Source organism: Suricata suricatta, chromosome 17 (assembly GCF_006229205.1).
Source record: "Suricata suricatta isolate VVHF042 chromosome 17, meerkat_22Aug2017_6uvM2_HiC, whole genome shotgun sequence".
NCBI lineage: Eukaryota > Metazoa > Chordata > Mammalia > Carnivora > Herpestidae > Suricata > Suricata suricatta.
This window is the reverse complement of record NC_043716.1, coordinates 34,147,312-34,163,756: the sequence shown is the minus strand read 5'-3', so window position 1 is coordinate 34,163,756 and position 16,445 is coordinate 34,147,312. Positions and strand designations below refer to the sequence as shown.

General features: G+C 57.6%; 1 protein-coding gene across 1 annotated transcript in view; it reads left to right on the top strand.

The window, feature by feature from the left end:
• The window catches only part of NGFR (nerve growth factor receptor), a 21,574-nt gene extending 5,620 nt beyond the window's left edge, over window positions 1-15,954 (top strand). Inside the window, exons 5-9 of the mRNA XM_029927013.1 lie at window positions 3,267-3,408; window positions 6,790-7,149; window positions 10,735-10,987; window positions 12,723-12,883; window positions 13,497-15,954. Coding sequence (XP_029782873.1) covers window positions 3,267-3,408; window positions 6,790-7,149; window positions 10,735-10,987; window positions 12,723-12,883; window positions 13,497-13,798 — 1,218 coding nt within the window. The 3' untranslated portion in view covers window positions 13,799-15,954. The remainder of the gene's footprint in view (window positions 1-3,266; window positions 3,409-6,789; window positions 7,150-10,734; window positions 10,988-12,722; window positions 12,884-13,496) is intronic.
• Window positions 15,955-16,445: the final 491 nt, after the last annotated feature.

The window sequence follows — 16,445 nt, the reverse complement described above, 5'->3', positions numbered from 1 at the left end:
AAAAGGTGTGAAAATGGAGGACTCTGAGAGACTGAGAACTGCCCCAGAGTAACATCCTGTTAAGTAGCAGATCTGGGGTGTTTTGAAACAGGACCCATAAAACAAGCACAGGAAACGCAGGAAATTATGTGCCCTGGAGTCCGAATGCAGGACTTGGGAGGAGAGAGACGTCACAAGCTGCGGCAGCGAGAACCAGCCTCCAGGAAGCGATGCTCAAGCAAGATGCTCAAATGCCATCGACAGAGCCCCTCGGCGGGCTCGGCTCTCAGCTAACCTCAGCCAACTGGAGCTCAGCCAAAAGCCACAAAAGAAGCAAGCAAGACCTTGAAAAAGATTTAAATAAAAAAGAGAGAGAGAGAGGAAGCTTGAAGTGTATAAACATCTTCTTCACTTAATGTCGATGGCAATGTCATGAGGCAGGTACTGTCACCACTACCTACAGATGAAGGAACTGAGGCACAGAGAGAAACTTAAACCTGATCCAGATCACCCAGCTCTAAGCGATTGATAGGCCAGGATTCAGAGCAGTGGGGACTGCTGAGGAGGAAGACAGTATAACTTACACTTTTTCCTCGGAGAACGGCCCCCTCCTGGTTCAGATCCTACCTACACTCATATTTTATACCTCCCTACCCAGGCTAGTTACACGCTTTCTACAGATTCAGTTAGATCTAGTAAGTTAGGGTGGTGGGGGAGGGGCTGCTCAGGTCACACTCTGGCGGCAGCAAAAATTGACAACTGATATCTTGACAGGAAGCAGGGAGGCAGAAACACTTTAATAAAAAAAAAAAATAACTGACAGAAGAACTCAGAGACAAGAGCGTGGTGATTTGGGATAAAGCACAAGGGGTTCACTGCAGAGCAGCCTAGAATAATCACTGGAGTAAGCACTGAGTCCCTGATGCAGGGGGGAAACTGTGAAGGTATGTTCTGGAGTCAGACAGGTGCAACCGTCATGGTTAAAATGAAAAGCGTTGGGGCACCTGGGTGGCTCAGTTGGTTAAGCGACTGACTTCGGCTCAGGTCATGATCTTGTGACCTGGGAGTCTGAGCCCCGGGTCGGGCTCTGTGCTGACAGCTCAGAGCCTGGAGCCTGCTTCGGATTCTGTGTCTCGCTCTCTGTCTGCCCCTTCCCTGTTCACACTCTGTCTCTCTCTGTCTCTCACAACTTAAATAAACATTTAATAAAGAAAAAATAAATAAAATGAAAAGCGTTAGGTGATTAGAGCAACAAATCCTCAACTTTTGGGAAATTCAGCTATCTAGAAAGTCATGGCCCTCCCCGCCCCCTCCCCCTGAGTTCTAGTTCATTGAGGTCAATATTGAATTTTCATGTTCTTAAATTCTATAAATATACATGTTGAGTCCCTACTGTGTCCCAGATGCTGGGGCCGCCACAGTGCTGCCCTTGGGTCACTGACAGTCCAGTAGGGGCCTGACCAGCAAGAACAGTAACAGGGCCGCTCCCACCTGATCTGAGAGGGGCAGGGGCCACAGGAGCACTTCCTTGAAGAAGTGACATTTAAACAGAGCCCTCGAGGATGAAAAGAAATCCGAACAGACCCTTCTGGAATCTGGCTCTCCTCCCAGGGGAAAGCCTGCATGTGGGACGCCCCCTCCAACTCCTCATGGTTTCTGGTCTGCAGATGTTCCCGGATGTGTGTTCCTACCACCTGGGAAGGGATAGTGGCGCTACCCAAGGCCCCCCTCCTGTGCTGCCTGCACCCTCCCTGCTGCCTGGACCCTCTTGAGGACCACAACCTGCCTCTTACACTGATCCAACCTCTCCTTCCCCCTCCTTCCACCAACCCCTAGGGAGACCTCGGACTATTTTATTTTTGAAAGTTGGTGTATTTATTTTTGAGAGAGAGCAAGTGGGGTGGGGCAGAGAGAGAGGGAGACAGAATTCCAAGCAGGCTCTGCACTGTCAGCGCAGCGCCTGATAAAGAACTTGAATTCGTGAATGGTGAGATCATGACCTGAGCGGAAATCAAGTGTTGGGCACTCAACTGATGGAGCCCCCCAGGCGCCCTAGACCTCAGAATATTTGAAAGGGCAGGAGGGAAAGGGAGTCTTCTGGGCTATGATGTAGCCAGTGTGGGAGCAGGGGAATATCCAAAATGACCCTTAACCCTCCCCTCTAGTCCCATGACCCCAGAACCCATACTTCCTCTTGGCATCAAATGAGAGCTGCATGGTCTGAGGCAGGGGAAACAGGCTTTGGAGTTTTATTAGACATGAAGAATTTTTTTTTTTTAAGGAATAGAAACATAGAGCCAGCAGCCAGCACTCCCCCCTCCCCCCACCCCAGGGAATCTGGTGCTAAATCGTTCCATCCATGAGCAAAGAGCAAAGATGCCTCCGTGGCAGGAATCTGACTCCCCTTTCCCCTGGTTCCAGCGCTGTTCCCACTGGCTGCAGGGGGGGCGGCGGGCAGGGCGAGGGGAGGGCTGGTGGCTGGAAATCAAACCCCGGTGAGCAGGGCGGCTGGGCGGTGAGAGCAGCCACGTTTTCATCATCGATAACAGGCGTCCCTTCTCCCTTCTCAGTGCCAGACTCTTGCCAATTGGCCCCTTTCTCTGCTCTGGTCCTGAGTGGTCTCTGTCACCATCCTTGAGGAGAGGTGGAGGCTCAGAGAGGGAAGGCAGAGATGGTCAGAAGTCTGGCGCAGAGTCAGGACTTGAATCCAGGACCCTACCCCCTCTGCCTCTGTTCTTGGGTACAGACACCCTCCCGTTTAATATTTAATACATGGAAAGGTAGAATTAAGGTCTTGAGCAGGGCCCTGCTATAGCTTTTGTTAGAAAAAGGCCCCCCTCTGGGCAGAGGGCGTGCAGGTGTACAGCCTTAGCAAGTGGCAATGGGACTAGATTTTGGCCTCCAGTCGCCCCCGTTGGCTGGGAGCCCTGTGCTGGCAGGAGCCCTGTGCTGGCGGCGGCCTCCACCTGCCCAAAGGCCCTGCTGCTGCCTTCCCCATGTGGCACATCCTTGGAATTCCAGAAGTTGCCGTGACCACAACATGAACTCTGCGCAAAGTCAGCACTGGGGGCTCTGACCTCACACCCACAGCAGCCTGCCTGCAGCGCAGTGTCCCCCCACTGCCTTTCTTCCCCACCAGCTTTGATGTGCCTAAGGCCTCTGTGGTGAGCTCATCCCGGCCCAGGTGGTTCCAATAGGAGGGCTTTAGGAGGGGGTGTTTGATCCCTTGAAAGATACACTCTCTCCCTTCTCTTGCCCGTCTGACCTTCTGATCTCCCCTTACCCAGGTGTCCCTTGGAGGTGCCAAGGAGGCATGTCCCACAGGCCTGTACACCCATGGCGGCGAGTGCTGTAAAGCCTGCAACCTGGGAGAGGGGGTAGCCCAGCCTTGCGGAGCCAACCAGACCGTGTGTGAGCCCTGCTTGGACAGTGAGTACAGGGGGGCGGCCAGGGGGAGGCGTGGACGGGCACACCAGCTGGGAGGAACATGCCCTCACCGGCATGGGTCTGACCCAGTATAGGAGGCGAGGGGGGAAGCTGAGAACGGGTGAGGGAAGGATGCAGGATGTGGAGGGAGGAGGGGGACCCTCTGAGGGGGGATTCTCAGGGGGCGCCCCTTCCCAGCCCCCCCGGGGGCAGAGAGGCCTGGTGGAAGAATGTGGCCAGGTAGCAGGAGTAGCTGATGCTACAACCAGCTAAAAATACCATCTGCACAAAATCAATGGCTGCCACTTACCTTCACCGTGTCTGGGGGGAGTGGGGGAGGATCACATCCTGGCTGCCCTGGAAACTGACCTTGGGGGATCCTGGGAAGGTGTGGCTACCCTTCCCCCCCACCCCTCAACCAGGCCAACTGTTCTCCAGCTCTGACTGAGGAAGCAGAGCTTTCTAGAGGGAGCAGGAATGGGGGCTCCTGTCGGGATGTCCTCACTGTGGGCTAGTGCCAGAGGGGAGAGGGCTGCTGTGGCCTGTCCTACCTGGGGGTTCCTTGGGGAGAAGGAAAGAACCCCCTTTTCCAGGGATGCTGGATAGGGGGTTGAGAAGGTTGGCAGGGCTGGGGTCTGAATTCTGGGTGCTTCTGACCCAGGAGCCTCTCTGCGGGATGCCCCCAGCCTCAGTGGCTGCCTTCAGGCCGTGGGCTCAGTGCTCTCTTCCTGTCCAGAGAAACCTTTCCTCACTGCTTAGATTCACATCCTACATTTCTCACTTCCCACCTGGAGGCCCGGGGGGAACCATACCAGATTATTCTTTTAAAAAAAAAAAAGTTTATTGATTTATTTTGACAGAGAGAGCAAGCAGAGGAAGGCAGAGAGAGAGAGAGAGAGAGTCCCACAGACTCTGCACTGTCAGCATGGAGTTCGACACGGGGCTCGATCTTACGAACCATGAGGCCATGACCTGAGCCGAAATCGAGGGTCAGATGCTTAATCAATTGAGCCACAAGAGGCCCTCAGATTATTCTTTAATCATGATAGGAACAAGGTTCCGGAACCGGGAACCTACATGCCTAGTCTGACCTCTGGATGCCTCTTTACCACCACCACCACCACCACCACCATCACACACACACACACACACACACACACACACACACACACACACACAGAGCCTACCAGACAACACCAACTCCTTGGTGTCCCCAAACCCAGTTTTCCTCTCTCAGTGCCTTGTCATTCCATCCCGCAGCAGAGAAATGCCTGGGGCTAAGGTGGAGAGGTTAGACATCCTGTGATGCCTTTTCAAAGCCTGGCCTAACAGGGTCTCCATCCCAGGCTGGGGCAGGGAGGGCTACCCTGGAACCTCCTGAGGTTGCCTCTCTCATTTCCTGGACCCCTGCCTGGTGCCTCTCCTCCCTGGACTTTAAGCCGCCCAGGATGGGCCGCCACTGCCTTGTGTTAAGCAGGAGGTAGGGGGGAGGAGCCTGGGATGGGGGGGGGGGGACTAGCTTCTCTGGGGAAGCGGGGACAGGAGCAGAGACCAGCGAGGAGGTGGTGGCAGGAGCAGACCCTCCCGTCTGCTTCCTCTGTTCCCCTCCTCCCCCCACTCCCCGGCTGTGTTAACAGGCCGCCTTTATAAGCTCACTTTATGGGACGGAGACCCCAGCGGACTTTCCCTCTATCCTCAAAACGTTTCCACAAGGAAGCCCATTAAACTCCTGCCTTCATTCTCTGCCAAAAAAGACCACATTTTTTCCCACCCTCTAAAAACCTCTCCCAGGAGTTTTCTACTGCTCACTTTCTGTATTTTCCCATGGGCAGGGCCCCCCCCCTCCCCCCTCTAGTGTGATTAAAACCCACCCCCTTGCCACATGCCAACCAGATAGGATCTTCCCGTTTGCACAAACTGGACATCTGTTTATGGTTGGAAGTCCCTTCTGATGACCATATCCCTGCTACCCAAGTTCACCGGGCTTACCACTGCCCGCCCCAGGGGGCCCAACCTTTGTAGGATCCCTGCTGTGTGTCTAGCGCTTAATGGCAGAATTTCACATGTATTCCTGACCACAACCCTGTGAGCACAGATATTATTCTCTGTTTGACAGAGAAAGAAAAAAGCGCAGAGAGGTTAAGTAAAACACCCAGGGTCACACAGCTTGTAAGTGACAGACACAGGCTTTGGGTTCAGGTCTGCCCGATCCGGGGGTGGAGGAACACAGGGACTTCTCTGCCCAAACTGACTTGAACCTGGTCTTTCAGGTCCAGCTCTGGCTTGTCTGTCCCTTCAGGTCCTTTCCCTTTCATTTCTCTCTGCTTTTCTTTCTCTGCTTCTGCGTTCTCCACCTCCACGCCAAAGATCATGACCCTGGGCTCCATCTGGGCTCTGGATTCCTTTCGAGAAGGTTAAGAGCAGAATTGCAGGCCTTGATTCCCCCCATCCAATGGGGAAATCCTGGTCTTTACTTCTGCTTTCACATTCTGAACACTCCCTCCTTCCCCGGTTTGTGGCTCCCGTGGTTCCTAAATTCTACTCTTGCTGCCCTTGAAGCAAGGGTGAATCCTCTCACATTCGGACTGGCACAGAGCTCTGCACCTGGGCCTTCAGGGGTGAGGAAGATCTGGCTCCGTGCCTTCCCCCTCCTCGCACATGCACAAGGAGGAGAGGACCCTTGGGTCCCCTAGCGTCCCTCCCCTTATTCGGTTAGAGCTCCCATCCATTAAAAGGGCATGAGTCAAGAGTGAGCCTGGAAATCTCTCCTTTGTGCCACTGGGAAGGGCAGAGGACTATATGGGCAAGTCCTTCGGGCTTTCTAGCTTCAATCCCTCCTGTAGTTGCCCTGTCAGGAAGCCCATTCCCCACCCTCAGGAGCCAAGCCCTTCAGCAGCTTGGCGTGGCGCCACGGATGGGAAATCCTGGGGTCTCCCCTAGGCAGGCCACACCTGAGCCCTCACCTGGGCGCAGAGGGACAGAAGGGCAGCCGGGGCGGGAGGCTCCCTAGTGAAGGCCCGCCCATGCCCGCGCTGTGTTCACAGTCCAGTTCTGGCCCGCGGGGAGGGCTGGGTGGGAACCACGCTCAGATTATTCCTTAATCAGGCTGGGAACAAGGGGACAGGGCTGGGAACTCTCTAAGAGAATCTGCCAAGAAATTTACCAGCTCCCACCCGGGGCGCCTGGAGCTTTCACAGACCTGGGACCCCGAGGAGGAGGGTGGGGCTCAGTGAGGGGACCCTGTGGGAGGAGGCGGGCGGAAGGGAGAAGGGAGGCCCTCCAGTCCCCACATCCCAGATGCCCAGAGGGCAGGTGCTGAACTTCCGTGTTCCCCCATCCCCACCTTCCATCCCCCAACACCCTTGCCCTTCCATCTGCCCTCAGGCGTGACCTTTTCGGACGTGGTGAGTGCCACGGAGCCGTGCAAGCCGTGCACCGAGTGCGTGGGCCTGCAGAGCATGTCGGCGCCGTGCGTGGAAGCCGACGACGCCGTGTGCCGCTGCGCCTACGGCTACTACCAGGACGAGACGACGGGCCGCTGCGAGGCGTGCCGTGTGTGCGAGGCTGGCTCCGGCCTGGTGTTCTCGTGCCAGGACAGGCAGAACACCGTGTGCGAGGAGTGCCCCGACGGCACGTACTCCGACGAAGCCAACCACGTGGACCCATGCCTGCCGTGCACCGTGTGCGAGGACACCGAGCGCCAGCTGCGCGAGTGCACTCGCTGGGCCGACGCCGAGTGCGAGGGTGAGCAAGCCGCGGCCAAGGGCGCCCCCTGGGGGTTGAGACGGGCCGGGCGGGGCCGGCCGGCGGTAGTGGGGCAGGTGAGGGGGGGCGGAGCTCGGTGGCCTTGAGCCTGCAGCCACCTTCCCTGAAACTCCAGGCCCAAAGGACCCCCCCCCCCCACAAACACACTATTTCCTTCCCTGCGCTGAGGGATTAGAAGGCCCTCGTCCTACCCCCAGGCCGCAGTTACTACCCGGGAACTCCGTTTCTGTGGTTCTTCATCTGTGGGGTCAGATGGGCAGCAGATAAGCAACTCAAAGGTGGCCTCCGGGCCAGAGCACAGTGCAGGACATGTTTGGTCCATGAGCAGCCTCTCTGGCCTGGCAAGGGCGCTTGAGGCCCCTCAGGCGTTGCTTGGGGCCCTATGCCTAGGTCCCATGGTCTGGTCTAGGTCCAGAGTGGTTTGTGGCTCTGGGGACCTGGGATGGATCTGTCCTGTTGTCCTCGGAGTGATGGTAGGGAAGTCACCCTTGTCTCTGGACCTCCATTTCCTCATCGGCCATACAATTTCCAGGGCTGGGGTTAGGGAAGGTGGCTGGCCCACTGTAGCCTGTGATGTCTGGGGGAAGGGTCGACAGTCAGTACCATTTGGCCAAGGATGACGCTGGACCCCGGGAGCACTGAGGAGGCGGTGGGGCAGAGGAAGCAGGCCTAGGGCTCAGGAGCCCAAGGACAAGACAGAGTGCTCATGGAAGGCGGGGTCTCCATGGGGGGATGGGAACTGGGTGCACCCACCTTGCTCAGGCATGGCGCCCATGGAGATGGGGCAGCTCCTGGGACAGGAGGAGGAAGCCCTGTGGCAGCCAAGGCAGACCGGTTTTGGTTTCTGGTTGGTGACCCCCATCTTGGGGGAGAGGAGTGGGCTTTTCTAGTGCAGGGAGAGGTTGGCAGTGCCTTCACTTTCTGTCCATCGCCCTGTGGCTGGGCACTTGTTAGCTACTTCCCTTTGGGCATGGTCACTCTGAGCAGGCAACCTAGAACCTCCTTTGGGGAGCCCCAGGGTTCACGGGGGAGAGACAGGCTTTGCCCCATTCTGATGGGGTAGACATGGTCCCAGCATTTAGTTCCCAGGAGGACCCCATTCTGGGTGAGGCAGCGCAACCCCTGCCTTTAGTCATGGGGGTGGGGGGTGGGGGTAGATCCCCTGTTGTGGGGAGTGTCCCTGCCTTCCACATCCTGTCATCCCCGGCTCAGGGAGCTTATGGTGGGAAGAGTGGTTAAACATGGGCTGAGGCCGGGTATGTGTGTGAAGCTTTGCGCGCTGGGGTAGGGAGGGGGTGTGGAGGGGGGAGGAGTGGAGCGCAGAACAGAGTGATTCCGGTGGCGATTGCCTTCGGCCAGGAGACAGGCAAGTGGCATCAGGCACAGGGCAGAGCAGGGAGGGAGTTGCAGCAGCGGGCAGGCGGGCAGCACAGTTCACGGGCAAGTCTGGACCGGCTGGTGGGGGCACCGACGGGTGCGGTTGAGAGCAAGGAGAGGTGGGGGCTGGGGGAGGGCTAGGCTCTCTCTTCTGAGGCGTTCACACAACCCTCCCAGATACCACACTCCTGTCACAGCCATCCTGAAGGAAGAGGGTGCCCCTGAGCCCCGTGTTTATCCCTGCCCCCTTCCCTTTTCTAGTCTCTGAAGGGTTAAGTGTCAGCTTGGAACAGAGGGAACATTTCAGGAAATGGAATGGGATTGTGGTTTGATCCCCCCTCCAGTGTATTGTACTTTCTTGCATATACATTTCAGGTGTCAACATGGTGACTCACTCAGCCTTGGGGCAGAAGGACACCCCCCCTTCACCCCCTTGTTCCAGTGAAATTTGGATTTTGGAATAACCTGCTCCCTCTTTCTACCCCCAAGTCTGACAGCTCCCATTCCGGAAATGGTTGTCAGGACTCGCCAAGGGCTTAGCGGGTTGGAATGCTGGTGGACATGGCCACATCTGGATTTCATCCTGCTGCCCGCCCCCCACCCCCCTGCCAGAGGGGATCAGAGAGATGAGGAGAAAGTGCCCGGAACAGCCCCGTCTTAGCCCTGTCTGTCCCTTAATGCCCACTGTCAACGCGTCCTCTTTGAGATTTCTTGGATCTCTGTGATGGCCTGATTCACCAACCTCAGCCTCTGGGGTGAGGACGGTCCTAGCCAAGTTCTCTCTCAGCCTCAGGGCTCAGGCTGCCTCTCCAGCTTGCCCAGTCCTCTCGCAGGGCAAGAGAAGACCCTCCCCAGTCCAACACCCTGTCTGGGGAGGCCAGGGTCTCACCCTCCCCCCTCCTAGGACTGAGCTAGGGGAGGGGGACAGATGGCAGCCCCCTCCCTAATGCCAGCCAGATGGATTCCAGATTCACATCTGGGGGCCTTGCCCCTCAGAAAGTGCTGAAAATGGGGGCCTGTGAACCATCTACGTCTTGAGCCAAGGAGGTCTCAGGGACCAGTGGGCAGCTTTGACTCCGACTTGGGTGGGCAAACTGGGGGCAGGGCGGGGCAGAGCCAGGGAGCACAGTGCCTCCCCTTCACCCCACTGGCATGTCCCATCTGCTTTCCCTCCCTGCCCCAGGTGTCGGAAGTGAGGACGGATGGAGTAGGCAACTTTGCCCAGACAGGTACCCCCCGGCCCTCTGGAGCCCACAGCCCCTGATCCTGCCCCTGGCTGTGTGGCAGAATGGAAAATCCCACCCACTAGTGGCAGGAGGTGCCAAGGCCTCTGTCAGGGAGACTGGCAGTACCCTGCTGGCATGTTCAGGCCAGGTGGGTGGCAAGGCGCAGTCCCCTGCCCGCAACCCACCCCCCACCCCCGGCAGTCTGCTTCTGCCCAGGGAGGGTGTGGGCTACCCAACACTGCCTTCCTCTGGGTGGCAAGAGCAGATGGTTTGGTTTGGGGGCCTCATGGGGTGGGAAATAGAGGCTAGCCACTGGGCGGATTAAGGACTGGCTGGAGGGAGGCAAGCCAGCCGGCATGCCCTCCCCTGCCCGAGCTGAGAGCTAGGATGGCAGATACCAGAAGGGAGGCTGAGTGCCAGCTCCCGGGGATCTGGACTGCAGGGAGGTGGCTCTCTGCAGACCTGGGCACCCTCATTCTTCCCAAGGGCCAGGGTGACGGGCGATCGGGACAAACAGGGATCAGAGAGGTTACAACATTTCCCCAGCCCGTTTCTATCTAGAAGCTTCCTGGTGCTCTCTCTCTCTTCTTTGTGTGTTTTTCTCCCCACCGGGCTTCTGGGCACCCAGGGAAGGCAGGATAGATTCCTAGGACCACAGCTATGCCTCAGACAGAAGGGAGCTTCGAGACCATCGCTCTTAATATCCCCATTCTAGAGATGGGGGAATTGAGGTCCTGAGAGGCGTGTCCAGAGTCACATAGTAAATCGGTGACAGAGCTAAAGGGGACCCAGGCCCTTCTTCTCCACCATCATGACTCACACTCATGATGTCACCCCTGTGTGCTGCTGGGCACCCTACAACCAGGCTGGGGCTGGGGAAGAAGGGCTGGGGTGGGTCAGAAGAGGAGGGGAGGGGTGTAGTGTGGGGGTGGACCCTCACTCTTGTAGCTCCTTCTCCCAGAGATCCCTGGCCGTTGGATTACTCGGTCTACACCTTCAGAGGGCTCAGACAGCACCGCCCCCAGCACAGAGGAGCCAGAGATCCAGCCAGACCAGGACCTCATAGCCAGCACGGTGGCAGATGTGGGGACCACAGTGATGGGCAGCTCTCAGCCCGTAGTGACCCGAGGCACCGCCGACAACCTCATCCCTGTCTATTGCTCCATCCTGGCCGCTGTGGTTGTGGGCCTCGTGGCCTACATTGCCTTCAAGAGGTGAGAAGGGGCTGGGGGACGAAGAGCAGGGTCTTTGCTCTCAAGTGGGGCTGAAGTGTGACCTTGACCTGAAAATTCAGACCCTTTAAAAATTTTTTTTTAATTTTTTTATTTATGAGAAATAGAGTGAGACAGAGCATGAGTGGGGAGAGGCAGAGAGAAGGAGACACAGAATCTGAAGCAGGCTCCATGCTCTGAGCTTGTCAGCACAGAGCCCGACGTGGGGCTCGAACCCACGAACTGTGAGATCATGACCTGAGCCGAAGCTGGACGCTTAACCGACTGAGCCACCCAGGTGCCCCCTCAGACCCTTTTAAAGCTCAACCCCAAACCACGGTCAACCTCACCCACAGCTGGCCCACACCAGGGTGTGGCAGGTCAGCAGGGGGTGGGCAAGGGACGGTCCCTGACCTGTTCTGGCACCTGCCCTGGCCCCCTCCCATGTGCTCCCCTCCCTGACCCCCCAGACCCCAACTGCACACAGAGCTTTCTTCACCAGCCACCTGCGCCCTCCTCCCTCAGACCCCATTTACCCATAGTTACCTCTGTGTGCTGTGTCTCTTCCTTCCCAGGCCACCCTTGGGGAGTTGTGGCACCCACATCCTGAAATTCAGGACATGCACAAGCCCTTCTGGGAAGTGTTTCAAAAGTTGAAGTGCATTTTCCATTCTTAAAAAAAAAATCATCCAAGTAATACGTGCTTGTTTGGGTAAATGCAATACAAGACCAACATCTTGTAAAGAAAGTAAAACTCCGGGGTGCCTGGGTGGCTCAGTTGGTTAAGCGTCTGACTTCAGCTCGGGCTATGATCTTGCGGTGTGTGGGTTCCAGCCCTGCACTGGGCTCTGTGCTGACAGCTAGCTCAGAGCCTGGAGCCTGTCTTTGGATTCTGTGTCTCCCTCTCTCTCTGACCCTCTCCTGCTCATGCTGTCTCTCTCTGTCTCTCAAAAATAAATAAAAAACATTAAAGAAAAACTTTAAGAAAGTAAAAGCCCTCTTTTATATCCTCAAATCCTACCTCTCTTCTCCTTGGAATGTTTGGAATGGATCCTTTCCAACCATTTTCTCTGCCTTTATAAACACACATACTTAAAGCTTTTTATAGTTATACGTAAACACGCAGAGGGGTGTTTTGTTTTTTGGGTTTTTTTTTAGGCATCAGTGGGATCACACTATACGTGTGCTACAACTTACTTTTTCACTTAATCTCCCTGGGGAGAGCTTTCCTGGGGACATAGGGATTATCTGATTGCTTGTAACCCCTCATTCAGTGTCGGGGGGTCATAATTCATTGGAACAGGCTTTTATTGATGCACATTTGATTTAAGCTTTTTTCTTATTGCTAATAATAGAGGAAATGCTTCTATTATTTCCGTGCACACATGTGGGAGTAGTTTGGCAGGGGACAGTGGGAGAAATGGAATTCCTGAGAAGTCGTGAATGGATGGCACTATCCATTCCATGAACGTTCATGGACCATCGGCCACGCGTATGAGTACCCTGAGTGCCCAGCCCCGCTCAGGGCACTTTCAGTGCAGAGGGGTGGGGGTCAGGCAGGGGTGGAGGGTTGGGGAATCAAACATGGAGAGAAAGAAGAACCTTAGGTACCATGGTGGGGGGCGGTTATAGCTGGGTCCCTACCATGGCCCCTGCCCCACGAGTCAGAGCACAGATCTCTCAGCCACCGGGCCAGTGTCCCTCGTGCCCTGAGACCGGGCTTGTCCTCTGGCTGCAGGTGGAACAGCTGCAAGCAGAACAAGCAAGGCGCCAACAGCCGGCCAGTGAACCAGACGCCCCCGCCGGAGGGAGAAAAGCTCCACAGTGACAGTGGCATCTCTGTGGACAGCCAGAGCCTGCACGACCAGCAGCCCCACACGCAGACGGCCGCGGGCCAGGGTGAGCAGTGAGGCTGGGTGGGGGGTTGAGGCTGCAAGGAAAGCTAGAGGGCGGGGGACGAGGGGGGGGGGCTTCGAGATGCAGGTCAAGAGCGCACGGGTAGGAGAGGTCTTAGCGGTGGAGAGATGTGGGGGATGGGAGCTTTGACACACTGGCGCATCCAGGCTCATCAAGCTAATCGTCCCTCCTAGGGCTAATTACGCCCCAAAGTGGCTGCAATTAGCCTCCCACTCTGGACTTCTGGGGGAGCATGTAGTTAATTATGGACCCTAATTAGTGGCCCAGAGCCCAGCTCCAAGATACCTGCTGCAGTTGAGTCTGGGGCTGAGACCTGTCCCTCCCCTATCCTGACTCATCGATGAGGGGCGGGGACAGGGTTATGTTGTGGGGTGACAGGGATGTGAGGCAGCCCCCTGGGGCCCCTTCGCAGCCCTGCCCCCCATCCATGGCCTCATCTTGCCCATCCCTCTGCCTCTAGGCCTTTGGGGCTTCCCTACATTGGGAGGAGAAATGCCTCAGCCCCTCCGGGGTCTTACCCCAGGCCCCCATGCCCAACTGGTGGAAAAGGGGTCCTGGAAGGTGGCCCCTGACTGCCCCCCTGGGTTTTTGGCAGCACTCAAGGGGGACGGAGGTCTCTACAGCAGCCTGCCACCAGCCAAGCGGGAGGAGGTAGAGAAACTGCTCAACGGCTCTGCAGGGGACACGTGGCGGCACCTGGCGGGCGAGCTGGGCTACCAGCCTGAGCACATAGACTCCTTCACCCGTGAGGCCTGCCCAGTCCGCGCCTTGCTTGCCAGCTGGGCTGCCCAGGACAGCGCGACGCTCGATGCCCTTCTGGCCGCCCTGCGCCGCATCCAGCGAGCCGACATCGTCGAGAGCCTGTGCAGCGAGTCCACGGCCACGTCCCCGGTGTGAGCCCCCGACCGGAGCACCCCCCACCCCTGCCCTGCCCCCGCATTCCGACGGATGGACGATGGATGCCCTGGCCAACCCCCAGGGGCCGGCGGCAGAGCTGAGCTCCTCTGGGCAGGGCCTCGGAGCCTGGGCCCGTCCACCACAGCCCTGTCCTTGCTCCCACGTGGCCCCCTCGCCTCTGCTCACTCTCTCCAGTGCCAGAAGGGTCCCTGCTGCCTCTCCCACCCTGCCCCTGCTCATGACATCTCAAACCTTCTGCTCCCTTCTTCTCCCGGCACTTTGTATAGGTGGGCCGGTCCCCCTCCCCCCGCCCCAGCAGGTGTCCGGTCTGGAGGGGGGTGCTGACACCAAGGATGGTGTTGGGGGCCATGACAAAACCCCAGAGACTCAAAGGGAGAGACCGAGGAATCAGAGCCATGGGCTCTACACTGTGAAGTTGGGAAACGAGGGACCATCATGGTGGCCTCCGTCCTCCCTCAGCCCCCTCCCCCTCCTCTCTGGCCCAAGATGAAGATGGTCAGAGGCTTGTTAGAGCTGAAGGGGGTTTTGAAAGCTACTCCACCCCCACCACTTGTTTTATATACAGGACAGTCAAGCCCAGAGAGGGAGTGACATGTCCAAAGCCACCCCGCAATGGAGAGGCCCAATGTGGGCTGGGCTCCTCCACTCTGAATGACGGGGTGTGGCTCTCAGGTTTGCTTGAGGGCTGGGAGGCCCGGAGAGGGGGGCGGGCAACCCTCTGGGAAATGTCTCAAAGCCAAATCCAGTCTGCCCTCCGCCGCCGCCTCCAGGCCGGTCCAGCCCCTGTGGAGACGGGCTGCTTCGCCAAGGCCTGGTCCGTGGATCCACGTTGATCAGTGATGCATTTGATCAAGCACTGTTTAGGGTTTGTGGAAAGGGGTACTGGTTCCCTGTGCCAGTCCCCCTCGGGCATGTGAGTGCAGCATCCGAGGTGGGGCCCAGCCCACTGGTGCCCTCCCTCTGGGCACAGGTCAGAGGCAACACAGACAGTATATTCTCCTAGAGCCGGCCTCAGGGGGGCCAGGGACTAAGGACCCCCCCCCACTTGCAACAAACAGATATGGGGACACACGCAGAGAGGATGAGAAATCCTGCTTTTCTCCTTGAGTTCTTGCCCTAGGGCGGGGGCCGGCTCCTGCCCAGGGCAGCTCCTGGAGTGGCCGGGGAGGGAACTGGAGTCAACTCGCTCCCTTCCCTCGCCCCTGGCCTGGCTGGGCCTCGAGGGCTGCCTTCCCAGGGCCTGCACGCGGAGGAATGCACCCCCATCCTCCCCTTTCCCGCAAGCGTGGGTTTGGCTGGGCTCCGAAGGCTGCAACGAAGAAGAGCGGACCAGTGTGGGAATGCAGCAAGAAGGAACAGAGATAGACTGCGGCCCGCACAGGGCCTCTCTCCAGCTCAGAGGACCCCCCCCCCGCCCTGCCTCCACCGCAAAGGACTGTTTGTTTCCTAGCTTGGTGCCAGAAAGGGGCCACAAGGTCTCCTGAGGCCCCTCCTAGCCTGTTCTGTTTTGCTTGATGTTGGAATGAGTGTGGCGCCCCCTCTATTTAGCATGAACAAGCCCCCGAGCCCCAAGCTGATAGGCACCCCTCCCCCACCCAGGGTTCTCCGGACTCTGTGTAAGGGACTGGGGGCACCGTGAGCAGATGGCGCTTCTCTGACCTCAATCTGATGGGAGGAGGAAGTCACCTGCTGTCCCCTCACCTGTGGACCTGGAGAGCGGGACAGCACTGAGTGTATTTATTTTCCTCCCCAGCAGCTGGGGATGGTTGGGGTACCGCAAGGATGTTTTAGCATGTGTTGGGTTCTGGGGCCCCTCCTGCCTCCCTTTTGGCCCCCCCACCAACTGGGGCCGTGAGCTCTGGACTCCTTGTCACGTCCCCCTTGCATCCTGTGTACTCATTTCTTGGGCCCTCCTAAAACCTACACATAAACGATGAGCATTAAATAGCAAAGAAAGAAAAACAGCACAAAGAGATTTTTCTGGAAATGCACGTGATTTGAGCCAGTGGGGGGTTGCTTGTATGGTGGGGACCCAGGTATTCTAATGGCGCGAGTTCCTGTCCCATTGCCTCCCCCCCCAACACACACATACAACACGGGACTCTTCGCCGAAATAAAGCAAATTCACATGTGTAGCCATGAATAAATTTAAGTGGAACAGGGAAGGAGTGGGGGCCCTTTGCCCCCAGATTTGGGAGAGGGAAAGTGAAAACGGCCACGCAGGAAGCTGGCCAGCTGTGAACTTGACCAGATGTCAGAAGTGAAAGTGACCACAAGGGAGCCAGAGGCTTGCGAGGGGGGGGGGGGCGGATCACAACCCCACGGCTCTTAGCCACCCACGTGGCTTGGGAGACACACACTCACACCCACACACATACACATCCACAGGGTCTGCCTCCAGATGGCCCGGCAGGAGCCCGGCTGTTTGGCCTGTAGTCAGGCCCCTCCCTCTGTGGCTCTCTGGGGCAGGTCCTAACCTCAGCTTCTGGCAGCCTGGCCTTGAGCTCTGCCTGACCCAGGAGGTCCAGGTCCTGGCCCCGGGCCTGCGCTTCCCTCTGCGGCTGGCCTGGGAGCTTGTCAGAGCCGCTCAGCCTCTGTTGGTCACTTGGCCAGGTCTCCCGGTGGG